Source organism: Rhopilema esculentum, chromosome 8, assembly GCF_057945365.1.
Source record: "Rhopilema esculentum isolate cy_ngs chromosome 8, ASM5794536v1, whole genome shotgun sequence".
Lineage (NCBI taxonomy): Eukaryota > Metazoa > Cnidaria > Scyphozoa > Rhizostomeae > Rhizostomatidae > Rhopilema > Rhopilema esculentum.
Window position 1 is genome coordinate 2,895,479 of NC_142822.1, and position 22,619 is coordinate 2,918,097.

Here is a 22,619-nt window from a genome sequence, read left to right on the forward strand (position 1 = left end):
TAACCTTCAATACTTGAGGTTGAATGACAGCATTTCTACGACTGGTAATTATTTTCAAAGAAGAAAAATCAGCCACACGTGTTTCCATATACTTGTTATTCATACAAGGAATGAACTTGTTCTGTTTTTTACGTATTGTTTCTTTTAGATAACAGAGCTTGTACATCAGCGAGATGTGTCCCGTTTGTTGATCAGCTGCAAAGTGTCAAACCCACGGGCATTTGATTGGCTTTGCCAGATGCGTTTCTACTACGACCCGAAACAGAAGGACGTGCTTCAGCAACTGTCTATCAAAATGGCGGACGCTTGCTTCAATTACGGGTTCGAATATCTGGGTGTTCAGGACAAACTTGTGCAAACACCACTTACAGATCGGTGCTACTTGACCATGACGCAAGCTTTGGAAGCAAGACTCGGAGGCTCTCCTTTTGGTAAGTTAAAGAGAAGAGTACTCCATGATAGAATTCAGTAATGCCTAGAATTGCAAGACAGTAAGGGGCCATTCCCCACTGCAAATGGCAAGCGATTTATTTACAATAAGACAGTGTTCATTCTTGTTGTTGTTTTTTGTTGTTAATGGGTTCTGTTGTTAATATGTTAATTGATTGGCGAATAAACAGGTACTTATATTTTATGTACAGTTCTTAGTTTTTCCCTCACCTTTTGTACCTCTCTCTCTACCAGGTCCTGCGGGAACAGGAAAGACGGAATCAGTCAAAGCCCTGGGTAACCAGCTTGGCAGATTCGTGCTTGTCTTCAACTGTGACGAAACTTTTGATTTTCAGGTATGAAGGGTTTGGATAGCTAATTTACTGAGATTTTTGAATAATTTTCAGTTCTATTGATTACAGCTGTGGAATATATTTAGTCCATAGAAAAATTCACATTTAATCAGTAATATGTATAAATATATTTGTTTATTAGATATATCTTCATCTCTACAGGCAATGGGACGAATCTTTGTTGGTTTGTGCCAAGTTGGAGCCTGGGGCTGTTTCGACGAGTTTAACCGCCTTGAAGAAAGAATTCTATCCGCTGTGTCACAACAGGTTCAAACCATCCAGCAGGCTTTGAAGGAGTTCAGTGCAGAGGAAGGTCAGTCAAACAGACTCTGATTTCGTTTGAATTGCTTTTTTGCAAATAATTAAGTGACAGAAATGAGGCAGCCGGTTTTCTATTGAAATGGAAATTTTTCGTAATAAGGCAGTCTTAAAGGAGAACTGACACGCAATAATAACTTTAGCTTATTCTATGCAAAATTTGTCGCTGACTTCAAATCTGGAAAAAGTTTTCTTCTTAGATTCACCGTTTTTCTGATATTTGCACTTTTATCCGTCAATTACGTCACAGCCAGGACTCGGGAATTTCCCGAAGCGGAAACAAGATTATCGCCAGGAGTTGTTAAAATTCTCGGTTGACGTCACAAGTGACATGTTATCAATGCCGTTGTAAAGGCTTTCACCTCACCGCAACGGTGAAAGTACAAATGAAGTTTCGTGTTTTATTGAAAAAAGTCCGCGGTGAAAAGACAAAAAATTGTCAGGCATTTCATTTATAGATATAAAAAAGCTAGAAAATCTTAGCTACATGTCTGCTAGGACGCTAATATCCACATAAAATTTATTTTTATGCCATGATATCTTCGAACCAGGATGCTTTGAAACATTGAAAGAACCTCAAAGCTTGTGAAAAAAAGAGTCGACTTTGTTTAAAAATTGATGATACCGTTTCTTCAAAGTTTTTACTTTTATAATTACAAATAAAATCGCAACATGAGGGAGGGGGGGGGGGGGGGTTGAAGCAATAGCCAAAAGACAAACGAAATCTAGTGGAGACGGTGGTAAAAGCGATCCTGCAACCTGCTTTGGGTGCAGAAATATGAATTCAAGAAAAAACCTTGGTTGACGGGAGCTGCGATTGTGACTAAATAATAATTTCACTGAACTTGATTATCGTATTTTAACAGAGGTTGAGATACTAGGGAATTACCTATTCTTGAAAAAGACCATCCCCTACCCAAAATGGTTTGCAAAAGAAGATAATGCGCCAGTTGATATTCCTATGACAACTAAAAAGCATTTTCTTCGACTAAGAAATCAAGTTCTATGACTAAGAGCTAAGAGCCTATTTCGTAGATCCAGATTTTTCAACAGCCTTAAAGGTAATTCCCGAAACCCTTCACACCCGGTGAAAATGGCATATAATCCGCACAAGTGCGACTTTCAACCTGCCTTTACTATTTAATATCACGATACAGTTAACGAGTTTGAAACATGGAAAAACAATCATAGAATGCTATATTGATAATGAATAACTTGCAGTTCCGTTTAGGGCATCATAGGCATTTCAGCGAATTAGGCCATACAGACAAAGCAGTCTGTACAAGGACCATTGGCCATTGAAAAAGTCAATTATGTGTCAAAAATGCAAAATTAGCTCCTTTCAGATGCACAAAATAAACATTTGTCCGCAGCATTTTCTTAAAGGTTTCTATAGAGAAACACAATACGTGCTGAGAACATGTCACTTGTGACGTCAAAGATGATCGCCCACTCGTGACGATTTTCTCCTCGAGTCTCAAGTTGTCGGAACAATTGTCGTTTCTCAACTTAAAACGCCTGTATTTCGAAAACGGTAACTGTGATTTAAAAATTTTTTTCGATCCCGGAATTTGCTTGTCACAAACTACCGTTTTAGCCAAACTTATTTTTGCGTGTCAGTTCTCCTTTAAAGGACGATACGGGCCTACAAGTAAGGTAGACATTGATATAAAAGAAGGCGATTCCGAATGTTCATAATTGCAAAATATCAAAAACATAATTCTAAGCAACTGAACGGGAAAGCTGATTTTAAATGATGATGTGAAAGGTATTAAAACGGTAATTTTGTTTGTTTTTCTAGGCCCGATCCAAATCGAGCTGATCGGAAAAGACGTGAAAGTTAACAGGGACATGGCAATCTTCATAACAATGAACCCTGGGTACGCTGGAAGGTCAAACCTGCCAGACAACCTGAAGAAGCTGTTCCGTAGTTTAGCAATGACCAAGCCTGATCGCCAGCTTATTGCCCAAGTTATGCTGTATTCTCAAGGTTTCAGGACAGCTGAAAAGCTTGCCAACAAAATCGTCCCGTTCTTCAGGTAGATAATTTTCGTTAGTTCATCACAAATTTGTTCGTTCAGTAGAAAGTGTTGTCATAATTTGAAAAACTTCTTGTCCTGTTTGCCACCATGCTTTAGAATTTCCCTACGTACTAAAATGCCTTAGCACAAGACAGAAGAAACTTTCCAAAAGGGAGACTTATTTGAAAGTATTTAATGCTCAGCTGTTTGTGGACGATTTTTCCTTATTTCTTTTGTTTTTCTATTTAGGCTTTGCGATGAGCAGTTATCGTCTCAGTCGCATTATGACTTTGGCCTGCGTGCGCTGAAGAGTGTGTTGATCAGCGCTGGCAATGTGAAAAGAGATCGAATCGCATCCATCAAGGAGGCCTTGACAAGCAAAGGAGAAACAGCAGACGAAAGTGCCATTTCGGAGCAGCTCAATGAACAAGAGGTAGGTGGATATCTCCCAAGCTTCTATTCAGGGCAATTTTGGCCATGTCTCGTTTTCTAATTCCATCATCTGTTGTTTTTTCATTGGTTATGTCCGTACACTGACAAAAATGCATCTAATACAAGGGACATAAAGAAGACATCTGTCGGAGTTATCGGAAAGAATTGTTAACCCTGCTTGCAGACGAACGAAAAAAAACTTTCAAAAAATTTGTTTACAAATCTGTTATAACATTTCTCTACATTAAAATCCGACTAAGCTAATCTCTTCATTTATTTGATTTTTTTAACTTTCTTCTCCTATCTTCAATATTCAAAGATTCTAACTTGCATTATTTTATCATTTAGCTTTGAGTTCAATTGTTTGTTAGAAAAAATTACAATATTTTACTTTTGAACTTCAAGCTAAAGAACAAAAATTTGATCTTTGTGATTACAGATCCTGATCCAGAGTGTGTGTGAGACAATGGTTCCAAAGCTCGTTGCGGAGGACATCCCGTTGCTTCACAGCCTTTTGACAGATGTCTTCCCAGGTGTAGAATACACGAGTGCTGAGATGCGTGCCTTGAAATCCGAATTAAGAAAGGTCTGTGCTGAACACCATTACGTGTTTGGTGAAGGCGAGGAGCTCGGAGCACAGTGGGTAGAAAAAGTATGTATTAGTTTTTCGATATCATTGTCTTTGTCTGTGTTTGTAATCATTGTAAATGGACAACCTTTGTATACAGCATTTGTAGTAGGATTTCAGGCGCAAATAGTCTTGATGCTTGACATTTTTTAATTGCAATCGCTTCTTTATTAAGAATGCCCCGTGCTCTCTCCAACAATGAGATGTGTACGTCAGTTTTGTAGGCGGATTTGATGATAAATGCTCAAGTTTATAAGGTTAGCGGTCGCAGATTGGTAAGGAAGAAGGGACCAATCAAGTACGCCATTCTTCGTCTCCCGTTGCTTTCGGTTCGCAGCTATATCGATTCTGGCTATCCTTTTGGTCATTACCTGATGCTCTAAACTTTGAAGACTGCCGGGCGAAAAGCGCTTTGTTTTACTATGTTTCCATTTTCCCCGGCTATTTTCAAAGATTTGTTTATATAGAGGGAAAATCATAAAAAATAACTTTCTCTGAACAATTGTTTCAATCTCCTTTTTTTTGAGCATTCAACAAACAACATACTTTATTTAAGATCATTGTATTTTTTTCTCAACGCAGATACTCCAACTGTATCAAATATCATGTATTCACCATGGTTTAATGATGGTCGGTCCCAGTGGAAGTGGAAAATCGTCAGCATGGAGAGTTCTCTTGAAAGCACTTGAAAGGTTGGAAGGAGGCGAGGGTGTCTGTCACGTGATAAATCCAAAGGTATTGGTTGTTGTGATTGGTTTTCTTTAGTTTTTGCTGTCTGACACTTTGATTGAATTATCCCGGTAACTAGTATTGATCTAGATGACTGGAAGTTTTAGAAGTACTTTTGACAAGGAAAGAAACTTTTGTCCAATACAAATTTTATTGGATGAAATTTTATTCAGGGTTCTGCTGTATTTGGAATTTAGAAAACAGTATAGAAGTATCCTGAAGGCAAATATATTGATACTGAAATATCATGTTGTTTTCTAGGCCATCTCAAAAGAAGCATTGTACGGTGTGTTGGATCCAAATACAAGAGAATGGAGTGATGGGTTGTTCACACACGTGCTCAGGAAGTACGCCATTTCTGTTTGCTTATTTAAACATTGTCAGAAGAAAAAATATTTATTACAGAAACTGAACACTCTTTGCAAAAAGACGTTATTTTTTTCGGACAATGAATGTATCTTGGTTTGAGGATAAGAACATTACCTGAAAAGTTAAACCCCCATTTGGTAAAAGTTTGTCTCCTTTAGTTACACCCAATGTTCCATATTTTGACGTATTTTATGATGTATTTGTAATTTTATACAGCTTTCAATGTTTCGCAAGGTGCATAAACTTTCTTACCATCGTGAGGTGTCAGGCTTAGCTTTGTTGCTTGAACTTCTTTGTCTCTTGTTGTTTTTAATCAGGTCTCGTTGAATAGTTGTCTAGACTTTGCTTATCTTGGACCTTACAAAAGCAGCCAAGAGAAGCAAGTACTTATTATGGAAGTTTATTTACTCCGTTGCTGGTTTGTACAATTAGGTCTCGATCAACGGACACCCTCCACTAATGGGCACCTCAAAACAGGGGACCAATACTTATGTCCTAAGGTGCTCTCTTGCTGTCAAAGTCTTCAACAGCCTTCAGCAAACTAGATCCATATAAGGGACACCTGTACAGAAGACGATATTTCTAATACCTCGAGCGTCCACTAAATTCAGTTTTCACTGTGTTACACTGGTGAATGTCGCCATGCGAAAGATTAACGCTGTTTTATTTTTCTCTGCCCCTATCAAAAGATTGTTCAAGTAGATGTTGCAGCTTCAGCGAAATAAGCAAAGTGTTTCTTCCTCACAGGATTATCGACAATGTGCGAGGAGAGCTGGGGAAGAGACAGTGGATCATATTTGACGGTGATGTCGATCCAGAATGGGTTGAAAATCTAAACAGTGTCCTTGATGACAACAAACTATTGACGTTACCAAATGGAGAGCGTTTGAGCATCCCACCCAATGTATGTATTGAACGGGAAAATAAAATGTTTGTTAGATGTCAGAATGTTAACTCGTTGTCTGCTAATTTTGTGACGATGAAAATCTATTTCACAGACAATCTTTGATTGATATGTTTTTGTCTCTTTAGAGAAGTGGGAGAATTTTTACCCTTGAATGTCAAAATATGTACAAGGCATAAGTTAACAAGATAATCAGTTGAGAAGGTAACCTGTTCTAAGTGGCACCCATCTTTCACATGATGTATTTCATCATAGTTGTTAGCTGTGTTCAAGGATATGAAGTTTGTTCTTTTATCTCAAGGTGCGTATCATGTTTGAAGTCCAAGATCTGAAATACGCTACCCTTGCAACAGTCAGTCGCTGCGGAATGGTTTGGTTTAGCGAAGACGTCGTCACACCAGAGATGAACATCGAGCAATACTTGAGCACGCTGAGGTCTATTCCATTAGAAGAATCTGAAGAAGACGTCAGGTCTCGTTTCTCAAAAGCACAGGTTGGAGGTGGTGATTCAGAAGAGAAAGCTTTGTCACCAGTGATGCAGGTAGGTACTATTCACTGGTAATGCTTAAGCAGTTCGTGTATTGTTTTTAAAAATGATTCCGTTAAACGAACTTCTTTAAAAACAACCTCTTTGTCCAAACATAATCAAACGCAAACCCCACTGTCCAGGACATGCTTTCTTGTTCTATGATCGTACTGTAGAACGCTTTGTTAGTTGTCATTATTTATGTATATTTCATTAAAAGGACAATGGTTTCATCTAAACGCAATTTGTCTGTCATCGACCTAACGCAGTGAGTTTGTTTGTAATGGAGCCAAATTCCAGGTGCTCGTATAATCGAAGAAATATGTCGGTTGAAAAACTGCAAAAGTTGGGCGAAGGTGAGGTTAATTTGGTCAGCCCCCCTGCCCTTCCGTATTTGAAATGCTACTACGTCACTGCTGAAATTGAAGTTGAAGAATAGAACATTACAATGTCCAATCGCTGTTCGTTTGATGTTTGGTTAGGAGCTATGAAGAATGATGATTTGAGACGGGCGGTTTGAGATCGTTCAATGAAACATGTCTCTTGTCTGACTGTCATAGAACCGAATAAGGCTGTTTTCATAGGTTTTTATATTCTATTTGCGATGAATGAATGCAAGGAACTCGTCTTTTGCAGGTTCAGCGTGACTTTGCCGATATTTTGGCCCCATATCTGACATCAGATGGACTTGTCTTGAAGTGTCTGCAACATGCTGCTAAACTAGACCACGTGATGGACTTCACCAAAATGCGGGCTCTCAACTCGTTGTTCTCCATGTTGAACCAAGGAGCAAGAAACGTACTGACATACAATCAGCAGCATCCGGACTTTCCCATGACGGTATGCAGCAGTGGCTACTAGTTTTTGACTATATATTAATAGATGGTGTTATCTTGTTCCTTGAAAGAAGCGTTTTTTCACTATCCCGTTTTTCTTTATTTGCAACCACTCAAGAATAAAACAGAATTTGCTATAGTGTTTGCTCCTTATTTCAGATGTAGAACTTATCTCAATCAACAGATATGTCTAATTATGCACATTTCTTAATCCTGTTTGATGATTAATGTAGGGATTACCTACTTTGATCGAAATGCACGTGCCCTATATAGCGACTGCATTTTCGTATGTTAATACTGATGTAAAAACATTTCCTTTTTATATGGTTGTAATGACATCGAAGACTTTATTTCTGATTTCAGAGAGACCAAATAGAATCATATGTGCCAAAATATCTGGTTTACAGTTTGCTGTGGTGCATGACTGGCGACGGCAAATTGAAAGACAGAGAAGATATGGGAACATACATCCAGAAGATAACCACTATTCCATTGCCACCATTGTCGTCAATGCCAATCATTGATTTCGAAGTTAGTATCGCAATTGCTTTTGCCCGTTACGTTATAAGTCTGCGCGTATAAATACTAGCACCTTAAATCGAGAACCGTGTATTTGCCAGTACGGATACCTCTTGAGGGAGTCCATCTGTATCTAGTTCTCCCGAGGCAACGCCCATTAACATTGTATTTGGATTTAGCTGTCTGTATAATATTTTGAATGGTTAGGATGATCACTGAAGTATGAAACTCATTTTTTCATTTCTTCTCTATTGAAATTGTCATTTTAAAATTCTCGCACTATTGAAAAAGATTCGAGGAACGACTATTTCCATCAAAATATATTGGCTCTTTTTCATCAACTCTTCCTTCAATATTAACGTGACATCGCAAATTCACTGTACCTGCCGTATTAGCATTGTTTTAAGTCAGGGCTTGACTAAATGTTTAGTGACTTGTACTGTGTAGTTTCCTTCCGTCTTTTCATTTAGATTCTTTGTATTCAAACTATTAATCTTTTGAATACAGGTTACAACTCAAGGTGAATGGGTGCCGTGGCAGAACAAAGTGCCACAAATTGAAGTCGAGACGCACAGAGTTGCATCGCCAGATGTTGTTGTTCCTACACTTGATACAGTAAGGCACGAGTCGCTTTTGTACACCTGGTTAGCCGAGCACAAACCTCTTGTCCTCTGTGGACCACCTGGTAGTGGAAAAACCATGACGCTCTTTTCAGCTCTTCGTGCCCTGCCTGATATGGAAGTACGTACGATGCTGCCGCTTTTGTATTTCGACTTTCAATTTTGTATTCAGCTTATACGAATTCTTAAAGATTCTTAGTTGAAAGGCTGAAAATCATAGTTGTTGACATGTCATTTATATACTTTATTTGAATTTATATGCAACTGGTCTTTCACACACACTAATGCCATTTTGATTGTCAACCCCTCTTTGCCATCGTGCTTTCATGTTACCCCATTTTTCGCATTTGAACATTCCAACAATCGTCTTTCCTTTTTGTAGGTTGTTGGTTTGAACTTCTCAAGTGCAACAACGCCAGAACTGATATTAAAAACATTTGATCATTACTGCGAATACAGACGAACGCCAAATGGAATTGTGCTAGCACCCATCCAGCTTGGGAAATGGCTAGTCTTGTTCTGTGACGAAATCAACTTGCCAGACATGGACAAATACGGTATGTTTTCATTAAACGTTCAGTTTAACGTCACACAAAACCGTGACACAGAAGACTTTGAGATACATGTCAATTTTTTGCTTTTTGGTTCGAACGTAGTCATGCACTAAATATGAATGATTGAAAGTGGTGAAGAACCGTTGGTAAGTCATCCCCCGTATTCTTAAAACTTCTAGTCATTATTTAGACATGTATTAGCTGAACCAGTGGTTGACACCTGGGGGGCGACGGGGGTAGTCTTTTGTTCTAAGACAATGCGACGTCATCTTATTCAAACAATAGGCTTGCCCTCGATATTTGACCAAGTGTCTGCCCCTGAGTTGGACATGTTCAGACAAAAAAGTTTTTCATTGCTTTGGTTTGGAAGCTATTAAGAATGATGATTTGAGACGGGCGGATTGAGATCATTCCATGAAACATGTCTCCTATCTGACTGATATAGCAGAGGCTTTATAGTTTGTATGCTCATCTGTTACTATAAATATAATATTTGTGGTGAAAAAGTACAAGGAAAGTATTTTTTGATTGATACCAAAGTTTAATGGAATGTTCTGATATGTGTAACTGGGCGCAAGGGAAGAAAAATTCGAGAACAACTGTCTAAACCCGACCAGACAGAACCGGACAAAGAAATCTGGACACGCGCTTTTACAGTAAATTTAAGTATTTCATGTTGTCAATTAAGGCTCGATGGATCCTGGCAGAACTCACAGTATCAAGATAACGTGATTTATTCCGATTCTTACAATACAACATTGCTATAATTAATGCAGGAACCCAGCGTGTCATCTCATTTATCCGCCAACTCGTTCAGCACAATGGCTTCCATCGCACAAGTGACCAGCAATGGGTTTCACTGGAGAGAATCCAATTCGTAGGAGCCTGCAATCCGCCTACCGATCCGGGAAGAAAGCCACTTACCCACAGGTGATTATCTCCGATTCCTTCCCTATTCTTTATAGCAACAGGATAAGGCTCCTTGCCATTTCGAACATAAGAACGCTATTTTATGTTTGGAGCTCTTAAATAAGGTCATGAATGTTTATGATTGCTTGTTTATAGGGTTGTCTTTCTGATTGACCAAAAAGTTGGTTGGCACGAACAAACCAGTTAAACAGTTGCAAGTGATATGCCCTCCATTTCAGCATACTAGAATAAAAAAATATTGTGAAAGTTCGAAGCTTGACCTTTTTTAGCTGCTTTGGGATTCGTTGGGGTCGTAACTACAGTGGACGTATTGGGGAGTTACATATCTCATTTCGGCATCTTTTTGGCAAATCTAGGATCAATTTAGATCTCCTGTGTTCCAAGTTTTGCTACGGCCCGCTGGCCTGGCCAATTTGATTTCTGTCCAGTTTAGAATCTTTGCGACTTGTATGAAATAGAAATGACATCTTGTTCTCAGGTTCTTGCGCCACGTTCCAGTCATTTATGTAGACTACCCTGGCCCAACTTCACTGACACAGATTTATGGGACATTCAACAGAGCCATGCTTAGGGTTGTACCGACACTCAGAGCCTTTGCCCAACCTTTGACAGATGCCATGGTTGAGTTCTATACGATGTCCCAGGTAAGGCAAAACTTCCAAAACATTGCTGTTAGTTGCGGATTTATACAATATATTTTGCCTTGTTGCAAACCATAACAATGCAGACAAAAACTTGGTTTTGAATAGCAGAATGGTAAAAGTTCCATCTGATTAATCCCTTTAATGTTATAAAAGGGTAAGTGCAAATGTTATAAAAATTATATTTTTGCAAGCCAGCAAAATAAATCTTTTACCAAATAAGAAAATACGAACAAAATGCATTTTCCTGCGATTCAAATTATCAAAATTCTTGCTCGTGCTCTCTTTTGTGTTTTTTCGAAAAATTTTCGAAATATTGACGAAAATTTGTCGTTTTAATGGCATAAACATATTGTATATGTGATATTGATTTCCAGGGAAGATTCACCCAAGACATGCAGCCCCATTACATCTACAGCCCTCGAGAAATGACTCGATGGGTCCGTGGAATATTTGAAGCACTGAAGCCGCTAGAGACTTTAGCAACGGAAGGGCTCGTTAGAATTTGGGCGCACGAAGGGCTGCGACTGTTCCAAGACAGGTAAAGACTGTTGTTGATATGTAGAATGGTAATTGATCATCGTTGTCAATCACTATCATTGATGATCATTATCGATCACTAATCATCAATCACAAATCATCATCGTGACAAGCCCATCTTCTTTTTGATTGTCATCTTGCTCTGACATCCGACAATATTAGGTAGCACTTATTATTCTCAATGGAGTATTCAAGAAACCATAACGAAATAGCAATCAACAATCCCCTTTGAATATTTGATCTTCTCTGATTTTCTTGAATTATTTCCAGATTGGTGTATGACGAGGAAAGGAAGTGGACTGATTCAAACATCGACATGGTTGCTTTGAAGCATTTCCCTAACATTGATCGCCAAACTGCACTTGGTCGTCCAATCCTTTACAGTAACTGGCTTTCAAAAGATTATATTCCTGTCGATAGAGAGGAACTGAGAGAATTCACAAGAGCAAGACTCAAGGTATTTTGTCACTCACAAGTGAATTGTAAAGCTTTCATTCAAATCTCAACGGAGATTCTATGCAATGAAGCCAAGATATCCTGGAGTCAGTGTACCATTTTACAGTATCCGTGTTTAAAGCTTTTATAATAGTTTTGGAACCATTAAAACCTTTCTATGGCGGTAGATATGTAAGGATTTAGCGAGTAAAATGATAGATGTATGCTTTCATCAATAGGCTGTCTTCTCTAACTTCTCTCGCAAATCTTTTTTTCCCAAAGGTTTTTTACGAAGAAGAGCTTGATGTTCCGTTGGTTCTATTTGACGAAGTCCTTGACCACGTGCTTCGAATTGACAGAATCTTCCGACAGCCACAGGGCCATTTGCTTTTGATTGGAGTGAGCGGGGCTGGCAAGACAACGTTGTCTCGTTTTGTGGCGTGGATGAATGGGTTATCCGTGGTACAGGTCAAGGTAAGCAAGCAATTTTGATGCCTGAACTGTTCTATTGTTTCATTATCAAATGATTTTCCATGACATATTGCAACATGCAATAGGCCAGTTACAAGTGATATTGAAAGAGGTTTGAGTGACATGAAATAAACATGCCAGAAACATTCCAGCAATAGGTTTGTATGGTGGTAGGTCACTTGTGTACTGTGCCTTTGTTTTACCACAAGAGCAAGTAAATTTTCTATCTGTAGCCTTCGTTTCCCATTGTTCTCTCTCTCTCTCTCTCTCTCTCTCTCTCTCTCTCTCTCTCTCTCTCTCTCTCTCTCTCTCTCTCTCAAATGCCTTTGGTGTCCTTATCGAAGCCCGCCAAACAAAGAAACCTTATCAAGTGATGAGAAAAGAGACGGGCGGATTGAGTTTTTCTATGAGAAGTGTCTCTCTCTGATTGGTATGGTCCTTGAAATTCCTATTGCAAGTAAATGCGTTTGATATTTTGTAATGGTGTTTCTCAGTACTGAATTTTGCATCTGTATTGCCTAAAATCAACGTGCCCGTGGAAACGTAACATGAACACAAATTTGTTTGATTCAAAGGTCCACAGGAAGTACACTGGTGCCGACTTTGACGAAGATTTGAGAACAGTGCTTCGCCGATCTGGTTGCAGAAATGAGAAGATAGCCTTTATTCTGGACGAAGGTAACATCCTAGAGTCATCTTTCCTTGAAAGAATGAATACGCTATTAGCAAACGGGGAGGTACCTGGCTTGTTCGAAGGTGACGAATTCACGACACTGATGACCCAATGCAAAGAAGGAGCTCAGAAGGAAGGGCTTATGCTTGACTCTGGAGAAGAGCTTTACAAATGGTTTACTGTTCAGGTAAAATTTGATTTTTTTCTTAGCAGCTCCTTCGCGATTGGTAGTTATACGTGTTAAATCCTCTGCAAATTTGCTTCACCAGTCGTTCCCATGAAATCAATTTGCAAGCAATGGGTAGATTTCTATCGTAAAGGAGGTCCACGTGTGTAATAGTGTTGTGCTGCGACTGTTGCCCCCCTTCAATATTTAATAAAATACTGTTCATTGTATGTTTGGTTTGGTAATGATGAAGAATGATGATTTGAGACGGGCGGTTTGAGATTATTCCATGAAACATGTCTCACTTCTGACTGTCATAATTCAAGCTTAATGTTCAATGTGCCGTGCTTATTTCTAGCCCAAGAAAGAGGGTTTGACAGTATAGTAATCGATTAACCAAACTTTCTGACAGAGAATCAGCAAATGTAAGATTATTTTCATGCTGAGTGTAAGACGATATCTTGTTGTTAAATAGTGTATTTTTATTGTGTCTGCCTGTGCAAAATGGAAGGTTATTATTTAGTTTTAAAAATTGTAAGGAAAAGGTCGTTTTTTGGGAGACTTCGTTCACATATACTTCTTCTAGTATCCGCCGTCGAACTGTAAACAGACTGTAAAGCACGAGCATGTTTTGTCAATGAAATTTGCATTTTGTCTACCCAGGTGATTAAAAACCTCCATGTTGTGTTTACCATGAACCCGTCATCTGAAGGGCTGAAAAGCCGCGCAGCAACCTCCCCCGCGTTGTTCAACCGATGCGTGTTGAACTGGTTGGGTGATTGGTCGACTGGAGCTCTTTACCAAGTTGGCTCAGAATTCACCAACAAATTAGACTTAGAAAAGAGCACGGTAAGTTTTATGAAAGGCACTTGACCCTGCGCCGGATGAATTTTATTCTTTTTGTGTATCCGATTGCTATTATGCAAGTCATGAAAGATCTTCGTAACATGTTAAAACAACTTTTTCAGTATGCAATCATCCAATGCACATTCACATTCTTTTAAAAATGTTTTGAATTTGCTAAAAACGAGTGCTAAAATATCACGAGTGAGGCCCATGAGACCCTGAAAACAGCAAGGATGCAGACTGACTGCCTTTGTTATCATCTTAGTTGTATTTCTTATCATTTTTCATCATTGACTGTATTTTAAATAACGCCTTTCACTAAATACCAGATTGCAGTTCTCAAAGTATTTTCCAACTAGGCTTGTGTAATTCCTTCTTTAGTCTCCAAAGATTTTAATTTAATCTTTGTTCTTACCTGTTATATTCAAATTTCAGTACAAGCCCCCGGATTTTATTCCAAAAGTATACGAAAACTTGCCGATGCCGCCAACATACAGGGATGCTATTGTCAATGCCATGGTGTTTGTCCATCAGACCTTGCATCAAGCCAACGCAAAAGTCTCAAAACGAGGTGGAAGAACAATGGCTGTCACACCGAGACACTATCTTGACTTCATTAACCACTATGTAAGGGACTACAGAAGATTTCTTTGGTAACTCTGTCTCGTAGATGACAGTAAGCAGTATAGGGCGCCCCTCTATTACAAAATCCTTCTGTTTTTTTCTGCCATCTATAATATGCTTTTCCAGGCTATGTACCTATGTTATTTGCCTAATTGAAACACAAGGTCTTAAATGCTATGTTTCAAACGTAACGGCTCTTTCGATCCTATCTAAAAATTTTTTTGCCTATCCCGAAATAAATTATAAAAGTCACACCTACGCGCTCGAAACTCACATAATGAAAAATATGGCTGTGACTTTTTTAGGTGCAGTTATTCAACGAGAAAAGATCTGATCTGGAAGAACAGCAGCTGCATTTGAATGTTGGGTTGAACAAAATCAGAGAAACTGTTGAACAGGTGCGATATCCTAGTTTGTGGGACTCTTCCTTGTCTTTTTTCTAATAATTTGTTAGATGTGTGGCATAAATTATGTGTGTTGTTAGTTTAGTATAATAAGCTCATTGGCGCAGATTGTCCTTTTTGCTGTTATTTGTTGCTTTTATTTACATTAAAGTATTAAGTGGAAACTTTATACAGAAGCGAGGCTTCTAAGCTGATAATAAGGCCACACACATTGCTGAATCAGTTGTAATGTTTTGTTATGAATTTTTAACTGTTTAAAGAAGTGTTTAGAAAAAAATCTAGTAATGTGTTTGCTAATGATCCGTTTCAAAAATTGTAGGTAGAAGAGCTGCAAAAGAGTTTATCTCTGAAGAGCCAAGAACTTGAAGCTAAAAATGCGCTTGCAAACCAGAAGCTGAAGCAAATGGTGAGGCATTTATTCCAATTACAGCTGCTGTATATCAAAACTTTTTTTATTCTGTAGTGTCTTGTAGTGTAGAAAGTATTTTCGCAGCAACATCGTCAATATCATTTTTGCATTTTTAGGTAAAAGATCAGCAAGAAGCTGAAAAGAAGAAAGTTACATCAACGGAAATTCAGACTGCATTGAACGTAGGTTTTAGGCTGTTTTGTTTCCCAGACATGGGGTTCTGGCTTTTTTGTGTGCTGCGATACTATCAGGCTTGCAAAGTCGTAACAAAACCGTTTCAGATTTTACTACAGAACATCGAATTTTATGTATATAGTTTGTTTAGACCGGAATAATTCACGCTTTTATGGTTGTAAATTGCTACCAAAGTTGAAAGCTGATCTTGGAAGAGCTAGGTAGGAGCTTGGAAGAATAGTCACGTGATGGTATGGCCGCCGATACCAGTCAAGTATAAGCGGTTGCTTTGCATTGCTCCTTCGTGCAGGTTCCTTAACCCAGTAGAATGTTTCTTCATTTTCCCCAAAAATGTTAAGGAATCGAAGCATTTGTTGATAATACTGTGTAATCGAGGCTAAAATTGTAAAGTTATAAAATATCAGTTTTTTTAGGAAATCGAAGCATTTGTTGATAATACTGTGTAATCGAGGCTAAAATTGTAAAGTTATAAAATATCAGTTTTTTTAGGAAATCGAAGCATTTGTTGATAATACTGTGTAATCGAGGCTAAAATTGTAAAGTTATAAAATATCAGTTTTTTTAGGAAATCGAAGCATTTGTTGATAATACTGTGTAATCGAGACTAAAATTGTAAAGTTATAAAATATCAGTTTTATTGTTGCATTCTAAACACGTTTGTGGTGTTTGTTTGAAACTGAATATGATGAATATGAGACGGGCGGATTGAAAAACTTAATGAAAAGCGTCTCTTAACTGATCAGTTTCGCTTGATTTCAGACATGATTCCTTTTTGCATGCGATAAAATATTTTCTTTTTCATAAGAAAATGATTTAATGAGTGGTAGTAAAGTTTGTTGTCTGCATTGAAACGTAGGAGCAAACCCGAAACATCGAAGAAAAGCAAGCTAGTGTCATGACAGAGCTCTCCCAAGTCGAACCAGCTGTCCAAGATGCAAAAATGGGTATGAAATGATTCATGAAGCTTGTTTTTCTGGTTTCAGCTACAATCAGACATGTTCTGTATTACGAAGATTGTTCTTAGAGAAGGGATCCTTTTCTGTAAACATGATTTTGGTATTAGAAAGAGTATCTTCTAAACCTCGTCATGTTTCTTAGGGAGTATTTTGGAAGCTAATGATAGGAAAGAGCCAAATGATAAGTTTATTAAAACATCAGCGGGTTCCTAATGAGACATGATCTTGCACGCACTGAGGTATGATGCGAGCATCTTTTAAGTTATAAAGTGTCTGTTGCTAAAAGTTTTGAGAAGAATTATACTGGCCCTTTTTGTTAATCTTTTCGGGTTTGAGTTGCATTTTTAGCCACGTTTTTGTTACTTTATGTAATCTGTCTTGCATTGCATTCTTGGTATTGGTGATTTTCTCTAGATAAGAGGGCCATGATGAGTAGCGCAGGGGTATTGAACGACCCAACATGTAGGGTCGAGTAGCTGCTGGGATTAGCGGCTACTGAAATCGCGCGTTCTGAGCCTCTGTTTCAATTAATAAGAGTGTGCCCGTAAAGGCTCATGAAGTCATAGAAAAATAGAAACCCTGATAAACATGTACGTTAAACTGTTTTCTTACTTTCATCTTCGTTGAAACCTTCAAAATGTTTCATTTTTTATCATAGCTGTAAAGGGTATCAAGAAACAGCATCTCGTTGAAGTCAGGACAATGGGAAATCCCCCGCCCGTGATAAAACTTGCTTTGGAGTCAATATGCCTGCTTCTGGGACAACCTGTAGCAGACTGGAAAGAAATTCGTCAGATTTTGATGAAAGACACGTTTATATCAAGCATCGTCAATTTTGACACTGAAGACATAACGTAAGGGACTAAGGATTGTTTGACGGTGTTTTAACATAGCTTGGTTACTGTTGGTAATCTTTTGTTACCTATGTTATGTACCACTGTTCACATGTGGTTATATGTGGTGATATGCTATAAGTAATAAGCTCATTTGTAGTGGGACCCAAGGAATAAGTTGCTAGATTGCAAATATTGGGACTGGTTTTAGCTCTGATGTTATTGTTGTGTCTCTGTGGTGTTTCCTTCACACTTTTACTGCTGCGTCCTTATCATTGAAGGAAGTGTCAGTACCAGTTTCATTAGCATTTTTATTACAATTTTATCACAATCTATATTTTCAGGGAAGACATTCGCAAACAGATGAGAAAACTTTACCTCAGTGATCCGAACTATACATTCGAGAAAGTTAATCGTGCAAGCTTGGCTTGTGGTCCTCTAGTTAAATGGGCCATTGCTCAGGTAGGTCATTTTGCCGTGTTCTCTATCTACAATTCAGCCTATAATGCAATACAGAGACAATCTTATTTTTTGCACCCCACCACTCTAGTCCAGGTTAATATATCTGTTTTTAGCGATATACACGTCCGACCTGTGTATGTAAAGGAGTTTAGTTTGCCAAAGGGGAGACGTAACTCAGAGAGGGATTGTATTCATTTTCAAGTTTTGAATCATAATAATTTCGCGACTAGTACTACAGTGACTCACTATTGCGTCTACAGTGACTCACTATCATTTGCATGTTTGGCTAACTGTGGATGTCTTGATGCATCGATTGATCGATATACACTTAATTGACATTTTCGTAACATGTTTTCAACTGATGTACTAATTTTTTCTATTTCGTCTCCAGATCAGTTATGCTGAAATGTTGAGAAAAGTTGAGCCACTTCGCAACGAGCTTGACTCCGTCGGCAAAGAGAAGGACATCAACCAAGCGAAGGTACACAAAAGATTCTTGTTGGTTTGCAAGTCCTCTTGATTGCATTTAGGCAGTTTTTGGCGAAACAGCGCATTGTCTTTTATCTAGCTTTTGTCTCCATGACTTGAGGTGACAACACTCCTGTGGCTGGAATTATGGGAGTTCAGGGGAGGGGCACTGGTTATGCCTCGGATAAAATATTTCTCAAAAAAGAAAATCTTATCTGGGAAATCAAGGAAATGTTGATCGATTAGGTGACAAGGAAATATTCATTCATTTTTTTCAAAAGTAGTCAATTGTAGAGCTATTTCCTGACATAAGCTATGTATACGATCATCTCTTCATTAGCGTATTTTGAACTTGGTATTTTTGACTGTAAGTTTATTATCGTTTTTCTGACTTTCTGGAATATTCATGGTCATAGTTGAAGCCATAGTTGAAAGTTTCCCTGGTAGAGCTGTTTTTTACAATTGAACCAAAAACAAACAGGTCTGTCTATAAGTGCCAACCGCCATCATGCCAGTAAACCAATTGTTGCAAGTTATCACTGTCTGTTTTCTAACTGGTTAACTTAAGCAAATAATGTCCTGTGTTGTAGTTAACGGATGTGGCAAATATGATTGCTGAACTGGAGAAGAGCATTGCCCGATACAAAGAGGAGTATGCTGTTCTTATCAGTGAAGCACAAGCCATCAAGGCAGACCTTGCTGCAGTTGAGGCGAAGGTAACTCTTGTTATATAAACTCTAATGACGGATTGTAACCTGTATTACCCACAGTAACCTGTGTATTATTTTTAAATCTCACGTGGTTCAAGAATCTTCAGAGTTGAATAATTAGTTGTTTTTAAATTGTGAATTATAAATTGCCTTGTATCGTATCTAATCATATGATATTACATTCACCTGTTCGTAAACATTTTCAGGTATCTAGAAGTACAGCACTGCTGCGTAGCTTAGGCAACGAAAGGCAGCGATGGGAATCAACGAGTTTGGCCTTCCAGACTCAGATGGGAACGATAGCCGGAGACGTCCTTCTCTGTTCTGCATTCCTGGCTTATGGAGGTAACTTTGCCAAATATATTGCAAGACTGTTGCGTTTGTATTGCAGTACAAAGCCCAGGCATTGAAGAACTTTATAAGCCTGTATTCACTCTGGAATTTCAGTGCTACTTCAGATGAATACAATTTCACTTTAGCTTAAGTTCTTGGAGACGGTGGCATGAAATCCTGTCAAAATATCCTGTTTTCAAAAATAGAATCATGCTCTTTAAAGCAAAAACTAGTAAAGGCTGCTTTTTTTATCTAGGTTATCTCCCTTTTTTTAAATCTTATGGTTATTTGAATAAAAATATTATTTTTGCACGGGATTGCAAGAAATTAGGATGCTTTGCTACTTGACAAATAGAAAGATATGGTTGAAAATATTCGGTAATAAAAAAGTACTGCAGAGTTACTTTACCTTAGTAATGAATACTTTAATTTTGTTCTGTCAGGTTACTTCGATCAGCAACTCAGACAAAGTTTATGGTCGGCATGGAGCTCACATCTTGAAAAAGCCGCCATTTTGTTCAAACATGATCTTGCACGCACCGAGGTATGATTCGAGCATCTTTTGGGTTATAAAGTGTCTGTTGCTAAAAGTATGGTTTTCTGTTGCAATCTGTGTTGCATTGCATTCTGGGTATTGGTGCCTTTCTCTAGATTAGAGGGCCATGATGAGTAGCGCAGGGGTATTGAACGGCCTAACATGTAGGGTCGAGTAGCTGCTGGGATTAGCGGCTACTGAAATCGCGCGTTCTGAGCCTCTGTTTCAATTAATATTGAATACACGGGTTTGTAGAATGGTTGGTTTAGTTTTAAATCAAGATTAGGACTATTGGCTTTACCTCGTATGGTTTTAAGTCTTGAACCTCCTTTGTAGTCTTTTGTGAAAATTCGAATTGCAATGAGTGTTGTCGCCTTCCAGATGCATATAGCCTCGCGGTAGACCAAGATAAAATTTACAAGAGCAATGCAACTCCCGACATGTAATTGATAAACTCTCTCTCTCTGCAAGATGAAATTCCTGATGCCAAACTCTTTGAGATTGCTGGTGGATAGATCGGAAGGGTTTTCTATTTGCTTAATTTTCCTTTGCAGTATTTATCAACCGCAGATGAGAGATTGGAATGGCAGGCGAATTCTCTGCCTTCGGATGACCTTTGCATTGAAAACGCAATCATGCTGAAGAGATATAACAGATACCCGCTGATTATTGATCCATCTGGCCAAGCTACCCAGTTCGTAATGAATGAATACAGATCCAAGAAAATCACAAGGACCAGGTACATTTCATATTTGTAGCACACCCTGGTTTTTAGAGCAATGTCATAGCATATCCTTTTTATTCTAAACTTATCAGGGAGTCTCATAAATGTAAGATTTGAGTGTAGGAAACAGAGGCAATTTTTGAGAAAGTAAAGATCTGCTTTGCCCGCTCCTTTGTTTTAGTGGAGCTTTGTTAAGTGGCTGAATTTGATGATGCAGCATCAACGACCGGCAATTGCATCAACCAAGAGAGGAAATTTTTGTGGGATTTTGTCATTATAAGGTTTAAGTCGTTTATTATTTAGTTTATCGAGAAACCTTTTTGATATTATTTCTTCAGGTTCTCTAAGATTGCTCGAAATGGTAGAAACCTTTCTAAAACCTTTGAATCCTTATTTTTTTGTCAAATTTCACTAATTATAACGAAATTTATACTCTGCGAGAAGATTCTAAATTTTTTCAGTTTTCATTGTTATAGCGATATATAGCTATGAACCTCTTTGCTATGAAGTTATTGAAGCTCCTTGTAAACTGGCTGTTTTGCTCTCAGCTTTCTCGATGATGCGTTCCGGAAGAATTTGGAGAGTTCCCTCAGGTTTGGAAATCCACTTCTTGTGCAGGATGTTGAGAGCTATGATCCCATCTTGAACCCCGTCCTCAATAAGGAACTGCGCAGGACAGGTGGGCGTGTCCTCATCACCATTGGTGACCAAGACATCGATCTTTCGCCGGCATTCACAATATTTTTATCAACAAGAGACCCCACTGTAAGTTTTTGTTTTATTGCAGAACACTAATGATACCTACCATGCGTATCCAATTTTGATTGATATGATAACTGCTTCTCTAAACAGGTTTTGTGGGTACCACTTACGCCTAGATTTTATAGCCCCAAGTTTACTTTTATCCCCGGCTGATGGGGCCTTTTTGTAGATTAGGGGGCCATGATGAGTAGCGCAGGGGTATTGAACGGCCTAACATGTAGGGTCGATTAGCTGCTGGGATTAGCGGCTACTAAAATCGCGCGTTCTGAGCCTCTGTTTCAATTGATATCGAATACGTAACTTCATCTGTACGATAGTCACTTCAACCTTAACATATAATTGTGATTAAGCAGTGATGATTGTTATGGCTGAAGGTAGACCTCGATGCGAACTACAAGCACTGCTGGATCTACTTCTATACTTCATTTTGAAACAACTTCACCTTCGTTCCATACTGTTCTTCCCCCATGCGACGTTGTGGTATAATTGTTGGCTTTTCCCAATGATGCATGTATCAAAACGCATTCTAGTCTTACCTTTATCTCTAGCGATGTAAATGGGGCACAGGAGCTGCACGTTGAAATTTCCCTTTTTCAGGTTGAATTTGCACCAGACCTGTGTTCCCGTGTCACCTTTGTCAACTTCACAGTGACAAGGGGAAGTTTGCAGAGTCAATGCTTGAATGAAGTATTGAAAGCTGAAAGACCCGAAGTAGACGCAAAGAGGTCTGATCTACTCAAATTGCAAGGTTAGAATGCTTCGAGATACGTTTTAACCAAAGACCTGAATATATCGTATGATGCAGTGCCCTAGCAAGATGATTTTTAAGGAGTACCATAGCCCTCCAGATAGATGATTTTTAATGAGTAATGAGTAAAATGTCACGCAAAGCAGAACTACCTTACTGCATTTTTCTTGCAAATTTTGAAGTAATTGAATGTTTTATTTAACTTTTACAGCTAATAATGTTTCTATGATATTTAGAAGCATGTCGTTTAGATGGAAATTTAGAATTTGCTTAAGAGTGTGTATTTTATCGGTTCATGCTACCAAAAACCTTCTGTTTGGAGCAATATCAAAATGTTTCTCATCTACTCGTTTAATAATATTACCTATTCTGTTAATGGATCCTATTTTATGATACTCACTATTAAGATATGTAACAATATGTCTCACCTGAAGAATCAAGCCTCTCAATAGGTTCCGCTTCTTTAAATCCAGTAAGTCTACTTGTGTTTTAGATACAAAAAGCATAATTTTGTCT

General features: G+C 38.4%; 1 protein-coding gene across 1 annotated transcript in view; it reads left to right on the top strand.

The window, feature by feature from the left end:
- LOC135694747 (cytoplasmic dynein 1 heavy chain 1) overlaps positions 1-22,619 on the top strand; it is a gene marked incomplete at its 3' end in the record, with an annotated part of 51,692 nt that overhangs the window by 18,979 nt on the left and 10,094 nt on the right. Inside the window, 35 exon segments of the mRNA XM_089109586.1 lie at positions 149-431; positions 685-785; positions 945-1,095; positions 2,902-3,139; positions 3,371-3,554; positions 3,993-4,205; positions 4,764-4,916; positions 5,172-5,257; positions 6,027-6,183; positions 6,485-6,724; positions 7,346-7,549; positions 7,909-8,076; positions 8,572-8,805; positions 9,067-9,241; positions 10,015-10,168; positions 10,647-10,812; positions 11,187-11,350; positions 11,620-11,806; positions 12,067-12,258; positions 12,831-13,115; positions 13,758-13,943; positions 14,376-14,567; positions 14,870-14,962; positions 15,288-15,374; positions 15,494-15,559; positions 16,429-16,516; positions 17,187-17,382; positions 17,706-17,823; positions 18,215-18,304; positions 18,882-19,007; positions 19,208-19,346; positions 19,778-19,878; positions 20,424-20,608; positions 21,142-21,358; positions 21,953-22,103. Of these exon segments, the coding sequence (XP_088965712.1) occupies positions 149-431; positions 685-785; positions 945-1,095; positions 2,902-3,139; positions 3,371-3,554; positions 3,993-4,205; positions 4,764-4,916; positions 5,172-5,257; positions 6,027-6,183; positions 6,485-6,724; positions 7,346-7,549; positions 7,909-8,076; positions 8,572-8,805; positions 9,067-9,241; positions 10,015-10,168; positions 10,647-10,812; positions 11,187-11,350; positions 11,620-11,806; positions 12,067-12,258; positions 12,831-13,115; positions 13,758-13,943; positions 14,376-14,567; positions 14,870-14,962; positions 15,288-15,374; positions 15,494-15,559; positions 16,429-16,516; positions 17,187-17,382; positions 17,706-17,823; positions 18,215-18,304; positions 18,882-19,007; positions 19,208-19,346; positions 19,778-19,878; positions 20,424-20,608; positions 21,142-21,358; positions 21,953-22,103 (5,770 nt within the window).